General features: G+C 42.1%; 2 protein-coding genes across 2 annotated transcripts in view; one reads left to right on the forward strand and one right to left on the reverse strand.

Moving 5' to 3' along the window:
- Nucleotides 1-87: 87 nt before the first annotated feature.
- LOC106609021 (calcium-binding protein 2) lies at nt 88-5,557 on the reverse strand. The gene is made up of 8 exons (XM_014207351.3): nt 5,482-5,557; nt 4,833-4,904; nt 4,047-4,179; nt 1,491-1,521; nt 990-1,133; nt 790-899; nt 414-561; nt 88-214 (listed from the first exon to the last, which is right to left on the reverse strand). The coding sequence occupies exons 2-8, from the start codon at nt 4,901-4,903 to the stop codon at nt 186-188; spliced, it is 666 nt and encodes a 221-aa protein (XP_014062826.1). The 5' UTR covers nt 4,904; nt 5,482-5,557; the 3' UTR covers nt 88-185.
- A 4,144-nt stretch (nt 5,558-9,701) lies between these two features.
- Nucleotides 9,702-16,264, forward strand: part of LOC106608958 (SH3 domain and tetratricopeptide repeat-containing protein 1) — a 32,162-nt gene continuing 25,599 nt past the window's right edge. The window contains exons 1-4 of the mRNA XM_014207214.3: nt 9,702-10,213; nt 13,356-13,427; nt 15,118-15,248; nt 15,826-15,931. Coding sequence (XP_014062689.2) covers nt 10,054-10,213; nt 13,356-13,427; nt 15,118-15,248; nt 15,826-15,931 — 469 coding nt within the window. The 5' untranslated portion in view covers nt 9,702-10,053. The remainder of the gene's footprint in view (nt 10,214-13,355; nt 13,428-15,117; nt 15,249-15,825; nt 15,932-16,264) is intronic.

Below are 16,264 nucleotides of genomic sequence, written 5' to 3' on the forward strand. Positions count from 1 at the left end.
ACATTTCAAATGCATTTACGAATATACTCTTGCCCATTGTACACCATATTTATTTTCTCAGTGACAGAGTATAGAGGAGAGAACAGGAGAGGAGAGAAAAGGAGTGAGGAGATGAGAGGAGTACATCTCATCCTTAAAGCTGATCAAACACACAAATGATGGCATCCTCTCAGGTCTTCCAGCACTTACCGAATGGACAAAATCATGACGAACTCTGGAAGGCAAGAGAGGGAAATGAGAAAGGCTACAAAATGTATGGGCACCACTGCATTAGATAATTGTATTTTTGTGTATGTGTGTGATCTTACTTCTGTGTGTGTTTGTGTGTCGACCTGTTTCTGCGTGTTTGTGAGTGTTTCCTCCGTGTGTGTGTGACCTTACATGTATGTGTCTATGCACAGTTATCTCCTCACCATCAAAGTCGATGCTTCCGTCTCCGTTGATGTCTATCTCTTTGAGTATCTCTTCCAGCTCTCCTTTCTTCAGTTTCTCCCCCAGTAGACTCTTCACCGCCTCCTTCATCTCATCCTGGCTGATCTTCCCATCACAGTCCTGGTCAAACTGAGAGGAGGAGAGGGTAAAGTTATGATGGAGGGATGTTGAGGAGGAGAGAATGTGGGTGATTAAGTGAACATGGGAGTTAATATTGGCCGAGGGCCTAACAATAATGAAGAAGCTGGGAGATGTTAATGAGAGTTTGTGTAGGGCCATAATGCCTGTGTTTGTAGGCCTGTGTTTTATGATCATTCACTCAATTTCAGTCTCTTTGGCTCCGTGTCAGTCTCCTACCTGTGAGAAGGCGGACCTGAGCTCTTTCAGCCCCAGCATGTCTGCTGTCTCTCCCATTATCCTGGGACCCATCAGCTCACAGAAATCGTCAAAGTCCATCAGACCGCCCACTGAAGGGAGACAGCCAATCAACAGTCAGGACACAGGTAGGAACTGGACAATAATCACATTTAAATGAAAATAGATTAAAATTGACATACTCCTCATCTTGATCTGTTGCACTATCTCCAGCAGCTCCATCTCAGTGGGCATGTAGCCCATGGTCCTCATGCACTCAGCTACGTCCTTGTAGTTCAGGTAGCCGTCACAGTCGTAGTCAAACTCCTTGAAGGCAAAGTCCAGCTCTGTGCCAAAGGTTAAAGGCTAGAGGTCAGAAGGTGAGGATGACACCATAGAAATAGAACTACCAGAAAGGACATTGCCATTCAAGTCAACGTTCCGTGATGGGTGGACCGGCTGCCATATTGAGTGTACCCATGAATGTACCGTCAAATTGCCGTGGTCTGAGGGGCTTTTCCCCCAATCTAGTCAAACTATTTCTATTGATGATTCAAAGATACCCCCTTTTCACAAATATAATGCCTGTCTGAATCCTAACTTGAGTAACACGGGTTCAGTGTAATAAGTTGTGCAACTAGTCAATCTACTGAAAGTAAAGCATTCTATTGTATGTGCAATATCACTGTGATAAGAATACTCACCATCCAACTCTGCTTGGGCCAACTCCCTCTCCTAAAGGAAGACAACGGGCAAAGGAGAGACACTGTATAAACAAAAGTATGTGGACACCCCCTCAAATTAGTGGATTCGGCTATTTCAGCCACACCTGACTGGTGTACAAAATCGAGCACCCAGCCATGCAATCTCCATAGAATAAAACATTGGCAGTAGAATGGCCTTACTGAAGAGCTCAATGACTTTCAACGTGGCACCGTCATAGGATGCCACCTTTCCAACAAGTCAGTTCATCAAATTTCTGCCCTGCTAGAGCTGCCCCGGAAACTGTAAGTGCTGTTATTGCGAAGTGGAAAAGTCTAGGAGCAACAACAGCTCAGCCGCAAAGTGATAGGCCACACAAGCTCACAGAATGGGACCACCGAGTGCTGAAGCGCGTGGTGTGTAAAGATCGTCTATCCTTGGTTGCAACACTCACTATAGAGTTCCAAACTGCCTCTGGAAGCAACGTCACCACAGAAACTGTTCGTCAGGAGCTTCATGAAATGGATTTCCATGGCCGAGCAGCCACACACAAGCTTAAGATCACCATGAGCAATGCCAAGCGTCAGCTAGAGTGTTATAAAGCTCGCAGCCATTGGACTCTGGAGCAGTGGAAACGCTTTCCCTTCAGTGATGAGTCACACTTCACCATCTGGCAGTCTGACGGACGAATCTGGGTTTGGTGGATGCCAGAAGAACGCTACCTGTCAGAATGCCTAGTGCCAACTGTAAAGTTTGGTGGAGGATAAATAATGGTCTGAGGCTGTTTTTCATAGTTCGGGCGAGGTCCATACAGAAATGGTTTGTCGAGATCGGTGCTGAAGAACTTGACTGGCCTGCACAGAGCCGCGAGCTCAACCCCAATGAACACTTTTGGGATGAATTGGAACGCCAACTGTGAACCAGGCCTAATCGCCCAACATCAGTGCCCGACCTCACTAATGCTCTTGTGAATGGAAGCAAGTTCCCGTAAGAAATGTTACAACATCTAGTGGAAAGCCTTCCCAGAAGAGTGGAGGCTGTTATAGCAGCAAAGGGGGGACAACTCCATATTAACGCCCATGATTTTGGAATGAGATGTTCGACGAGCAGGTGTCCACATACTTTTGGCAATGTAGCATGTGTTTTAGTAAGGGAGCTGCCATAGAGAAACAACACTGTCTGCCTTTTGAGTAATATTATAGTGTTTAGATCTAGATATACTGGATCGGGTTCACCTTAAAGTGTCAAATACAGGTATTTTTGGATGGAAGTTTAGCACAGGCGATTTGAGATGTACACAGTTGTGTAAGAGGAGGTTGGAAGTTTTAGGGTCAGGTAGATCTGGTGTGGTAGCAAGTTAGTGAGGGATTGGGGACAGGTGGGGCTATTTCCTGATCATGGTGGATTAAATCATTATGGTTTCTATCCTGTTTGTTTGGGACACCAGTCAACCTCATTCACACGTGTTTTTTTTTAATTTAACTAGGCAAGTCAGTTAAGAACAAATTCTTATTTACAATCATGGCCTACTGGGGAACAGTGGGTTAACTGCCTTGTTCAGGAGCAGAACGACAGATTTTTACCTTGTCAGCTCGGGATTCAATTCAGCAACCTTTCGGTTACTGGCCCAACGCTCTAATCAATAGGCTACCTGTCGCCCCAGCGTGTTGTGTTTACACGCATAGCCTACTCACACTGCATGCTCAGTATGATCTAGTTTAAGTTCTAGTCCGAATTATTCTATCCTAAATCAATGTCTCCGAGCTAAGTTTTACAGTGTCAAGAAACAAAGTAAGAAAAGCAGAAATTGTTCATTTAACATCAGACATCAATTGACACACAATATCACACCGGTCACTGGTGGATCTAAACACTTACAAATATCCCCCCCAAAAAGTTCCTAAAACAATCATACAACTTTCCCTTTGTGTTCGATGCTCTTCCTGCAGCTTCTACCCATTAATCCTAATGAATGGTGACGCTGAGCCACACTAAGGATCTATAAGGATTAGCTGGAGAGGATAACTGTGTGTGTGTGTGTGTGTGTGTGTGTGTGTGTGTGTGTGTGTGTGTGTGTGTGTGTGTGTGTGTGTGTGTGTGGCTTAGAGAATTATTACCTTCCACACACACATGCAGGCAGGAAGGCACACACACGCAGGCAAACGCAGGTAGGCAAGCAGATAGGCAGGCACGAATGCGCAGGCACCCACTCACACACACAGCATGCAAAGATCAGGAGCTTAGCTAACATTGTAGCTTCTATGACTTTTCATTCCTTTGCATCTAAATGCTAGAGGCGTCACTACAGACACACTGGTTCGAATCCAGGCTGTATCACAACCGGCTGTGATTGGGAGTACCATAGGGTGGCGCACAATTGGCCCAGCGTCGTCCGGGTTTGGCCGGTGTAGGCCGTCATTGTAAATAAGAATTGGTTCTTAACTGACTTGCCTAGTTAAATAAAGGTTCAATAAAAAAAATTGTGTGTGTGTGTGTGTGTGTGTGTGTGTGTGTGTGTGTGTGTGTGTGTGTGTGTGTGTGTGTGTGTTTGCGCGTACCGCTCCAAACACGCTGCTGAGCAGGGTGGTGTGTATCTTCTCCATGTCTTTCCTCTTCTGCTCTTTCTTAGACACCTTCTTAGGAGCCGACTCCGAACCCGAGGACGAAGTCTTCCGGGATTTGCCACCTTTGCTACAGAACATGAGCCAAGAGGCACCAGGTGTTCACAATTTTGGAGACATTGGCAAGAGCTATCTTGACACCTTGACTTGACTTACAGTACTGTAATAAACATGCGACGAAGCCACACAAATAGGATCATCTCTCAATGGCTTCGTCGTACATATTCAAGTCTTACAACTAATAGTTGTGATACAATAGAGAGTTTGTCCGCACAAAAATATTCGTACAAGTATTGTGGAGACGCCGCTTGACGGTTTTGTCGATATTTTAGGGCATCACAAACACATCAGGGATATCACAAACACATCAGGGATATCACAAACACATCAGGGATATCACAAACACATCAGGGATATCACAAACACATCAGGGATATCACAAACATCAGGGATATCACAAACACATCAGGGATATCACAAACACATCAGGGATATCACAAACACATCAGGGATATCACAAACACATCAGGGATATCACAAACATCAGGGATATCACAAACACATCAGGGATATCACAAACACATCAGGGATATCACAACCAGTGAGTCAACAATATCACTTGTACAAACTGAGTGTGTACAGCGCCAATGTCTCTCAATAACTCTGTTGTGCCCATCATGGCCAATCAAGTTCTCCAGTCTCAAACGTAGACGTTGATCTTACCTGTCTGTAGAGGCTGCAGACGTTGCAGAGGTTACAGAGGCTGCAGACGTGGTGGACGGGGTCTTAGACATCCTGAATAAAATGAATATACAGGTGAGAGTGTGTGTGTGTGTGTGTGTGTGCGTTAGCTACATTCTCAGAAACTGATATTGCCAGGTGTCACGGTTTGCAAAGCATACCCAACACACTGTGAAAATGGGTAGCATCGTGGTTAGAGCGTTTTGTCAGTAACTGAAATGTCGCTGGTTTGAATACCTGAGCGGGCAATGTGAAAAATTGTACGTGCCCTTGAGCAAAGCACTTAACCCTAATTTGCTCCATGGGTGTTTTGGCTGACCTTGTAAAACAACACATTTCACTGCACCTATCTGGTGTATGTTACAATGTGTGTGTATATATATATATATAATATATATATATATATATATTATATATATATATGTGTGTGTGTGTGTGTGTATATATATATAGTATATAGTGTATATATGTATGTGTATATATATATATATGTGTATATATTTTTACTGTAACCTACTTTAGGGACATACACACATACACAGTCAAGGTGTAGGTAATCAACCAACCTGCAAGGAAAAGTCACTTCCACTCTCTATTTAATGCAAATATTACAGACAGAAAATGTCCTTACCTTTAGCTGGTCCTCCTGCAGTAATGTGAATGACAGGACTGGGTCCACTTGCTCTCCTCAACCTTCATCCTTCCCCTCCTCCTCTCTCTCCCTCCCTCTGTCTATCCCTCCATCCATCAAAGAGTATTACCAGGTGATTACCTGGCTAAATGTGTCTAGGTCAGAAAGCTAAACACCACACTTGACACAGTGTGACTGACCGTGGCTCTCTCGCACACACTAGCTCGCACACAGTCGTTCAGTCACACCGTGTGTGTGTGTGTGTGTGTGTGTATGTGTGTGTGTGTGAGACACAAAGTGTATTGTCAAGGGTATTATTGTATTAGGTAGCTACCTGATATCTTTTAAAGTGTATTTGTAGTTGGACGTCAGTGATAGTTAATAGCGTTGTCAAAGCTATTATTTGAGGTACAGTACTGGGCACCCAATTAAACGTGTAAAAAGTATTTTGAACGTATGGTATTTCTGATTCTGACAAATGGAAATACAACTCATTTATTTGGTTAAACATAACAAAGCACAAAGAAAATGTATGATGTTTCATTTAAATTTTATTTAAATTCATCAAATGCAGAGCAAATTCATTCATGAAGATTTTTTTTTATATAGGATTCACATAAATAGGCTGTGTGGTAACACTTTATTTTACAGTACCATTTCATATAGTGTTTACAACTACACTTAGAAAAAAAGGGTTCCAAAAGGGTTCTTCGGCTGTCCTAGGAGTGTAGCATTTATCATGAAATAACATGATATCAACAGGTATTCTTTATTTCTAACCCCAATTCATAACTACATGGTACCAAATGGTGCATAGATACAAGGTTGGGGTCAATTCCTTTTCAAATCAGTCAATTGAGGAATTAAACAGAAATTCCTAAATCAAATCACATTTACGTCATTGCCTCCTATAAGAAAAAAATGGAATTGAATTGACCCAAACCTTACATAGATAATAGTCATGCACACTTAAGTAAAAAACAAGTCAACAGTGGACTGAAAACACACCAGAACCAAAAAAACGTTACTTAATGACCTATTCATCTTCACATAGTAGGTCTAGCCCTGGGCATATCGCTGGGGCCAACTTCATGAGGATACACAAGGGCTTTCCTCTGTAGCATCTTGCACTTTGTCTTGCATGTCGTTCTCCTGCGTGCCATGCAGTTGGGTCCAGGGTATCCCTGTCTGGTGGCTTCCAGCTCTCTGTGTCTCTTGCTGGGGCCCGCCTGATGGCTCTCCTCCCCCCAAGACAGAGTACTGTGGCTGGGCTGGGAACAGTAGGGCTGAGGGAGGTAGCTCTGGAGGTTATCCATGGGTCTCATCAAGGAGGGGCCAGCCTGGTAGCTCTCGTCTCCCCGAGACAGAGTGCTAAAGCTGGGGTGGAGGCTGGGGCTCCTGGGGGCCCCTCTCGAGCTCACGTCGTTGTCTCTCCTTCTCTTTCTGGAGGGTGTGGAGGAGGAGGAGGAAGGCAGGACTGGAGACAGTACATGCTCATGGTGCCTGGATGATGAAGATACCACAGTGGCTGAGACTGAGGATGATGAAGTGGAAGGCAAGTATGGATGAAGGTGCTCTGCATGGCGTCTTGGAAGTTTCTTGGTGACTGAAACAGAGGATGAGCAGGAGGAGCCAGTGATGCGCAGAACTGGTTTCACCACCATAGGAGGAGGAGGAGGAGAGGGACAACGCCTGATCATCTGGCTGTAGAGGAAGCTACAGGCCTGCCTGTCTTCCCAGCTGTCTAGAAGGTGGGCCTGGAGGCAGGCCAGGCTTGGGAAGGGCAGCTGACACAGGGCACACTGGTTGCCCTCAGAGCCCTGGTAGCCCTGGTGGGAGCCTGGACTGTTATTGGAGGCCTACAACAAAATACAATACAACTTTATTGTCCATATGTTTCAGTAAACAACAGAAATGTGTCTTCTGCTCAATTCTCCCCCTTCCTCCACACACATATACAACACACATAGACCTGGCTGGAGACATTGCGGACGAAGTCGGCCTGGAGGTGGTCAGTGCATCTGCCTCGAAGCGATCCCAGTTTCGCCTCAAGGTCATTGGGGACGGCGTAGAGATGACAGGCCCTATCAGCCTCCTGGTCCTGCTGGTTATTGTGGACATGGCTGGGGGAAGATAGTGATGGCTCCTCAGATACATGCACCAACGGAGCAGGAGGAGACGGACACAGCCTGATCATGTCACTGTAGAGGCGGTTACAGCCTGTGCTGTGGGTCCAGCTGACCAAGAGGTGGGCCTGGAGGGAAGCAAGGCTGGGGAGGGGCAGCCGACACAGGCCACATTGGTAGCCCTGGAAGCCCTGGTCGTCTGTTCCCTCAGTCAGGTCCTGGTGGACGGAGACACGGTAGAGGAAACCAGCCTGGAGGTGGTCGGGGACTCTGGAGGTGCCTCCCAGGTTTGCCTCAGGGTCATCGGGTATGGAGTAGCGCCATTTGGCCCTGCCAGACTGCTGGTCATGCTCCTGAATACTAAATACCTCATCAAAATACACTGTGGAAGGAAGACAGGCAGAAGTAAAGGTTAATGTCCAAAGCAGCAGCCTATTCCCTACATAGTGCACTACTTTTGACCAGAGAAATTGCACCCTATTCCCTACAAAGTGCACTACTTGTGACTAGAGAAATGGAACACTATTCGCCACATAGTACACTACTTTTGAACAGAACCCTATCCCTGGTCAAAAGTTGTGCACTGCATAGGGAAAAGGGTGCCATTTGGGTCATCAAGCCAGTACTTGGAAATGTATGCTGACTTATTTGTAAATTACAGAGAAATAGACACATTCAAGCAAATAAACCTTCTTTATAGTAAACCTTTTATGTAAATACATTCACAATCTTTTAATAATTTAACAGTTTGTAGTCTTACCACTTGGTAGATCCATTTCTTGGTGAAGGATGGGGGATTGAAAAAGTTTGGATGTCATTGTAACTCACACACCTCTGCTCATTGAAAGTAATGTTTGAATTCTGAAATGATTTGCATATATTTGCTGAAAAGTGCATTCCAGTCTAATGTTTGGTTCTGTTTCCCAGGGAATCATGTGAAAATTCGGATACATCATAGAACTCAATTATGATGGAACCCTGATGTCATAATTGATATCTGCCATGTGTTCTATATATTTTTTTTTACAGTAGGTTATTATTTCCTGGTAAACAGCAGAACTAAAAATGCGACTTTTTCAGAAAGAAAACATGCATATCACAAAGTATTTCTTTCATAAAAAAATGGTTTTTAAAAGTAGTGTTAGACATTTTTTAAATATTGTGTTGCATTGATTACATATTTTGTTATTGTGTTATGGGCTATTATTGTGTGTTTTTATGTTTGCTTTGTGTCCGCATTTCATAGGTTACACAATTCTTAGTAGTGCGAAAAGTGATTGAAACCACATCTAATACTACAGATACTAATGGCAATATTGGGTCATTCTTTTCAGTCAGTTGGACTCTATAGCGCTGTAGTGTAAGCCTACAGCAGACTATACTAAGTGTTAACTCCAGGCTGATATAGAAGAGGAAAGGGAAACGCTGATGTTTCCTAGGATGTGCCAGAGTTTAGTTTTGGCAAAGGACACATTAGTGCATGCAGGAGACACTGTGGAAATGTTCAAATGATGCAATGGCTAGGCCTATAGGCTATATAGGAATTGGAATTCTAAATTGTATCAATAGGTCTATGCAAGTGTTAAGCTTTATCCAAATCTAAGAATGTTTAATACATTTGGATGTATAGATTTTCTCGTGTGTGTATGCGTGTGCGTGCGTGCGTGCGTACAAGCATTTTGCTACATTACACCAGCAATAACATCTGCTAAATATGTGTGTGACCGATACAATTTGATATGATTTGATTCTGACTAGTTTACTGCAGTATCCTTTTCAGAATGTGAAATAGCTGAAATACCAAGGAATTATGAATGACACTATACAGTCAGAGAGGTGGAAATGTTTTATATAAAACACCCAGAACTCAAAGTTCTGGAAAAATACATTTGAGAATTGAAAAAATAAGTACAATTTTTCCCACAGGCCTATATTTATAACTGGGAATTCCTGTTTCTGTTGACAGAACAGTCAGCGCGGTGGATTTTGGAAAATAAAGAAACTTTATTTGTTTAGTCAGGGATTATTAACCTGTTCAGTGCACTTTCTCCGCACCTGTGACACAGTGAACTGGAGAGTCTCATGAGCCAAACGTCACAGGAAAGGACATGACAATTCTGATGATGTTGGGAAATCTATAAGCAAAACAGCGATTTTCTCTAAATATATAACATTAGAATACCGTAAGTACAAGTTGACAACACCATATTGCTATTATTCTATGACAATGCATCTCTAAGTGTGGGGTTTACTCAAACGTTTCATGTTATCTTCGACCGGGATAGTAAAGGTTTATGAGCCCTTTCCCCCTCCCCTATGCGTTCTGCGTGGATAGTGCGGGCGAGGCGCAAGGAGGGTGCGGTGGCGCGTGATCCACTGTCGATCGCGGAGTTTTCGGTAGGGCCACTAAGGTTACATGGAGAAGTGGGAAATGATTTGATCGAAGATGTCAAATGCGGAACAGGAGGTAGAACCGGTTGCGGTGGCGGTGGGTAACGGAGTTGACACGAGTCGCTGTTACTGGAGAGAGCACTCAGCAGATGACCACAAGCATCTTCACCATGATCCGGTAAAAATTGAGACTATCACCCGAAGTAGAAAAATGGGTGAGTAAGTGATACAAGTAAAAAAGTACACTCAGATGTACAACACTCTGCAGTAGTAGTCTACAGTGATATTGTTATTAATTAGGACTATTTGGAGATATATTACAGGCCAAGGCCTATATAATCATTAGATGTATTTATTTTCTCAAATACAAACCTTTAGGTAATGATAATCTTTAGGAATAGTTTGACCAAGGTGAAATTGGTTTTATATCGGATATTCGGTGGTTATTCGGTTTTCTCTTCTAAATAGCTATTGAACCAAGCATTCCATAAATATGAAGATGGCATATTCTGAATCAGGGGTGGATGGAGAATAATCCATACTTTGAAATCAGAAATCATATATATTTTTTAATCTTCAATAGCTCTTACATAAAGCATGCCATGACTATGATAATGATATATTCCGAATCAGCGGAGGACGGACAAAATCTACAGCTGTTTTTTTGTGGGGAAATTTGGAGAGAGAAAAATATTCAGACTTTCAATCTTCAATGGCTCTTACCAAAGCCTGCCATGACTATGACAATTATATATTCAGAATCAACCACTTTTTTTGTTTCTTGAAATATGTACAGTACCAGCCAAAGTTTGGACACACCTACTCATTCTATGGTTTTTCTTTATTTTTACTATTTTCTACATTGTAGAAATAATAGTGAAGACATCAAAACGATGAAATAACACATATGGAATCATGTAGTAACCAAAAAAGTGTTAATTAAATAAATCAAAATATATCTTAGATTTTAGATTCTTCAAAGTAGCCACCCTTTGCCTTGATGACAGCTTTGCACACTCTTGGCATTCTCTCAACCAGCTTCATGAGGAATGCTTTTCCAACAGTCTTGAAGGAGTTCCCACATATGCTGAGCCCTTGTTGGCGGCATTTCCTTCACTCTGTGGTCCAACTTATCCTAAACCATCTCAGTTGGGTTGAGGTTAGGTGATTGTGGAGGCCAGGTCATCTGATGCTACACTCCATCACTCTCCTTCTTGGTCAAATAGCCCTTATACAGCCTGGAGATGTGTTTTGGTTCATTGTCCTGTTGAAAAACAAATGATAGTCCCACTAAGAGCAAACCAGATGGGATGGCGTATCGCTTCAGAATGCTGTGGTAGCCATGCTGTGCCCTGAATTCTAAATACATCACAGACAGTGTCACCAGCAAAGCACTCCCACACCATCACACCTCCTCCTCCATGCTTCACGGTGGGAACCACACATGTAGAGATCACAACTGCCGTCTCACAAAGACACGGCAGTTGGAACCAAAAATCTCAAATTTGGACTCCAGAACAAAGGACAAATTTCCACCGGTCTAATGTCCATTGCTCGTGTTTTTTGGCCCAAGCAAGTCTCTTCTTCTTATTGATGTCCTTTAGTGGTGGTTTCTTTGCAGTAATCGACCATGAAGGCCTGATTCACTCAGTCTCCTCTGAACAGTTGATGCTGAGATGTGTCTGTTACTTGAACTCTGTGAAGCATTTATTTGGGTTGCAATTTCTGAGGCTGGTAACTCTAATGAACTTATCCTCTGGAGCAGAGGTAACTCTGGGCCTTTCTTGTGGTGGTTCTCGTGAGAGCCAGTTTCATCAAAGCGCTTGATGGTTTGAGTGTGCAAAGCTGTCATCAAGGTTAGTTACTACATGATTCCATATGTGCTATTTCATAGTTTTCCTGTCTTCACTATTATTCTACAATGTAGAAAATAGTAAAAATAAAGAAAAATCCTTGAAGGAGTTGGTGTGTCCAAACTTTTGACTGGTACTGTATATATATTTTTCTTCTTTCAATCTTCAATACATCTTAGACAGTGTGCCACGACTATGAAAATAATATATTCTGAATCAGGGGAGGATGGACACAAATCCACTGCTTTTTTTGTTTTGAAATTTATTAAGAGAATATTCTTCCGGCTTTCAATCTTCAATAGTTTTTACACAAAGTATGCCATGACTGTGAAAATTATATATTCTGAATCAGGGGCAGATGGACCAAAAAAATATGATGTGTGGATTTTCTTCCATCCTCCCCCGATTCAGAATATATAATTTTCATAGTCATGGCACGCTTTTTCTAAGATCTATTGAAGATTGAAAGCAACAACAAAAATTATATCTACATTTTAACAAATGAAAAAAGTAGTGAATTTCTGTCCATCCTCCCCTGATTCAGAATATATCATTTTCATAGTCATGGCATGCTTGGTCCAATAACTATTGATGAGAGAAAAAAACGAATATCCACCAAATATCTAATGTAAAACTAATTTGACCGTGCTAATATTTTGATGATTGATTGTCTAGTACTATGAATAGTCATAATAGCTCCATTTGATTGAATTATTTGACAACTTGATGATTTAAAGGTCTATGGTGGTCTGTTTTGTTCCCCTTCCCCTCCCTTTCTATTCTTCCTGTTTAGATGGGGACACTATGAAATCAGAGCTTGGCAGATGCCTCCTGTTCTCTCTCTCTCTCTCTCTCTCTCTCTTTCTCTCTCTGTCTCTCTTTCCTGCACTTGTCATAATAAACAACATGAAAGACATGTCACCCTCTGACTCACCAAAATGAACAATGAAGTACTACGAAGTTGTAGAAAGTTTGATTTGTTACCTATTTTTTTACAATCTTGCATTCTACGTTGGTAACCAGTTTATAATAGCAATAAGGCACCTCGGGGGTTTGTGGTATATGGCCAATATACCACAGCTAAGGGCTGTATCCAGGCACTCTGCGTTGTCGTGCATAAGAATATCCCTTAGCCGTGGTATTTTGGCCATATACCACATCCCCTCGTGCCTTATTGCTATTATAAACTGGTTACCAATGTAATTAGAGCAGTAAAAATAAATGTTTTGTCATACCCGTGATATAAGGTCTAATATACCACAGTTGTCAGCCAATCAGCATTCAAGGCTCGAACCACCCAGTAAAACATTTTTTATATTTATCACAATAGTATAAATTCTGTCTTCAATTGTTGGTAATATGTTGTTACCACTCTACTTAAAGCATCCCAGTACAATGAGTTATAACTTGTCCTAAGCATGTATGACCCATTAAAATGTCTTATGACAAGGCTTATAATATGTTGTGTCTTTCTATTCATAACCAATGCACCTGTTAATTACAGAGAGGTCATTCTCCAGAGAAGCTGGCAGTGTAAGGGGAACCATGTCAACGTCTGAAGACAGCTTCCCAACAGGTAACATTTAACTGATCTAGGATCAGGTCCCACCTGTCCATGTAATTAATTACGATCTAAAAAGCAAAACGGATCCTACTCTGAGATGCTTTATGGATGGACCCAGAAATTTGACACCAGTTAAAGGGTCAATTCCATCTTCTCATGCATGTATATCAGACACTTCATTCTGAATGTGGAACTTTCATGAAATTGAATGGAATTTTACAAAAGTTCCAACCACAGTATTCTAATGAGGAGTGGAGAGAGTTTGGGATTTGGCGTCGGCAGTTGGAGTAGTTATGGTTCATGGGTTCTCTCTCTCTCTCTCTCTCTCTCTCTCTCTCTCTCTCTCTCTCTCTCTCTCTCTCTCTCTCTCTCTCTCTCTCTCTCTCTCTCTCTCTCTCTCTACGATGAGCTCTGTTATTTAACTGTGGGTTTTGACTGACATTCTGCTACGAACCATCATGATATTTCATAGTTCATGCAGACTGATTTTTTCCAATATCAGGATATCAATAGCAGGGGTTGAGAACCACAAACAGTGTTTTGGGTTCAGTTGGTTGCCTTCTGCCTTCTGCCTTCTGCTCTAGTAGTTTGATCCACACTACCACTGTAGACTTATTATCATTAAAAAACCTCAAATTAATTTAGGGGATTGCGAGGTGATATTGAATTTTGTTTTTCTGGTCCCAGATCTGTTGAACTGTCTTGCCAACTCTTATGGTCATTGTTACATTTAGCATCACAGTGACCATAGGAGTTGGCAAGACAGCACAAACAGATCTGGGACCAGGATAGGAATTCACTTCTCATTATGGTAAATCATGTGGTTGACAGTGAACTTTAACTATCTTACACCTTGGACCTGAGAGAGCCTGAGAAAGACTCTTTGAAGTCATTGATTAATCTCTGTAGGTCAGTCACACTGTCAGTCAGTCAAACTGAGGGCTCCAAAATAGCCCTCAGTTAATAAAGAAATAGGAAGTTAAACAAAATTGAGGATAAAGTATTAGTACTATACCGGTCAGCATATTGACATTATTTCTGAGAGTTTCAAGTTGTTTTTTGTCTCTAACTATAGCAAATCTTAACCTAAACTCTTGACCTACCTTTGGATGTTATAGAATAGGCTATAATTGTGGAATGAGGAAGTTAATTACCTCAGCATGGCGTTTTAAAACACAATGTTCTTGTTTTATTATTGAGTCACCTGAGTATCTCTGTCACCACTTTTTTTTCCTACAAAACATTAACTAGAGAAGAATTGCTCAAACTCAGCTTGTCATAGACTGTAATGGAGATGTAATGTAGATGTAATGTATCCTTAGATTGGCGTTAGAGACAGATATTGATTGGAGTGTATTATAACGAATTGTATTTTAAAAGTACTCAATGTCCATTGCAAAGGAGCAGATTGACACACACACACACACACACACACACACACACACACACACACACACACACACACACACACACACACACACACACACACACACACACACACACACACACACACACACACACACACACACTATGGGTCTTGGTCAACATAGTGCACTATACTGTATAAAGAATAGGGTGTCATTTTAGATGTATCATATTGTTGTAGCGTTGCCCATGCTGCTGGCCATGGTTGAGGGGCCGGACAGGCTTCCTGCCTACATGTTGTTGTATTATATTGTGTTCCTGTCACGTTGTGTTCCAGCTCTACCCATGTTGCTGGCCATCGTGGAGGGGCCCGACAGGCACCCTGCAGACGAGGGGTCTCAGGAAGTGCTGCGGGCGAAACTCTGCCTCCTGGAGGCCGACAGCGCGGAGGTCAACGCTCTCTTTACGGTATGACCCTCTTCGTTCAACATTTATGTATCCAGGTAAGTCTTGTTGAGGAAATATGTTTTTTCAAGAGTCATCTATATGTACAGCTAAACCGCATTCGCTAGGATACTGTTCCCAGTTACACCCCACTTGGTCAACATGCTTTGTCACAGCTTTTGTGGAATTATCGCAAGTGTGTAAAGATAGATTGAGTGGAAGGAATGCCTTATGTATGGTGGTGCCATTTTTGCAGATTTGTTATAACCTAATGCCACTACATAGACTTCCAGTCATTGTGCTAACACTAGTTAGCATTGGCTTGCAAAACTACCTCTAACGTCCTTCATACTGGACACAGAGACATAAAAATAGTATCCACGAGTTAATCTGATTCTGGGGAAGTAGATAGATTGCCAAAATCCCAAAGTATCCCAAAGTGTCCCTTTAAATGGTTTTGTTATCAGTTTGTGATTGTTCCCATTGAATACCAATACGTATTTTACTCACAGATTACATTGCTTCATATTGACCAAACAGGTTTAAATGAGTCAACATCTCATGTACACCCTCTCCTCTGTTCTCCTCTCCTGTTCTTAAGGAACTCTCTGCCAGGCTGGTCACCATCAACAGTGAAGAAAACGTTATATTCGTCGCATTCAAAACATTCGAAGAGATATGGAAGTTCACCACATATTACACAATGGGTATGTCTTATAAACACACAGATAAGGGACAGTACAGAACAACAAACTCTGTTTGTATGGGATAAGAGGATACTTGGCCACAGTGCTCTACATCTGCATTCCTTGCTGTGTGGGGTTTTAGGCTGGGTTTCCGTATAGCACTTTGTGACATCAGCTGATGAAAAAGGGCTTTATAAATACATTTGAATTTGATTAATTAGATGTTCAAATCAAATGTCTTATATTTTCTTAGAACATGAAAGTACTAGCTACATAATTTCTTAACAAATACTAGGTAAATACCAACTGGAATAGGACTTTAAATGACAGTTTCCTCACTAACTTGACCTGTTG

Source organism: Salmo salar, chromosome 07 (genome assembly GCF_965601325.2).
Source record: "Salmo salar chromosome 07, fSalSal1, whole genome shotgun sequence".
NCBI lineage: Eukaryota > Metazoa > Chordata > Actinopteri > Salmoniformes > Salmonidae > Salmo > Salmo salar.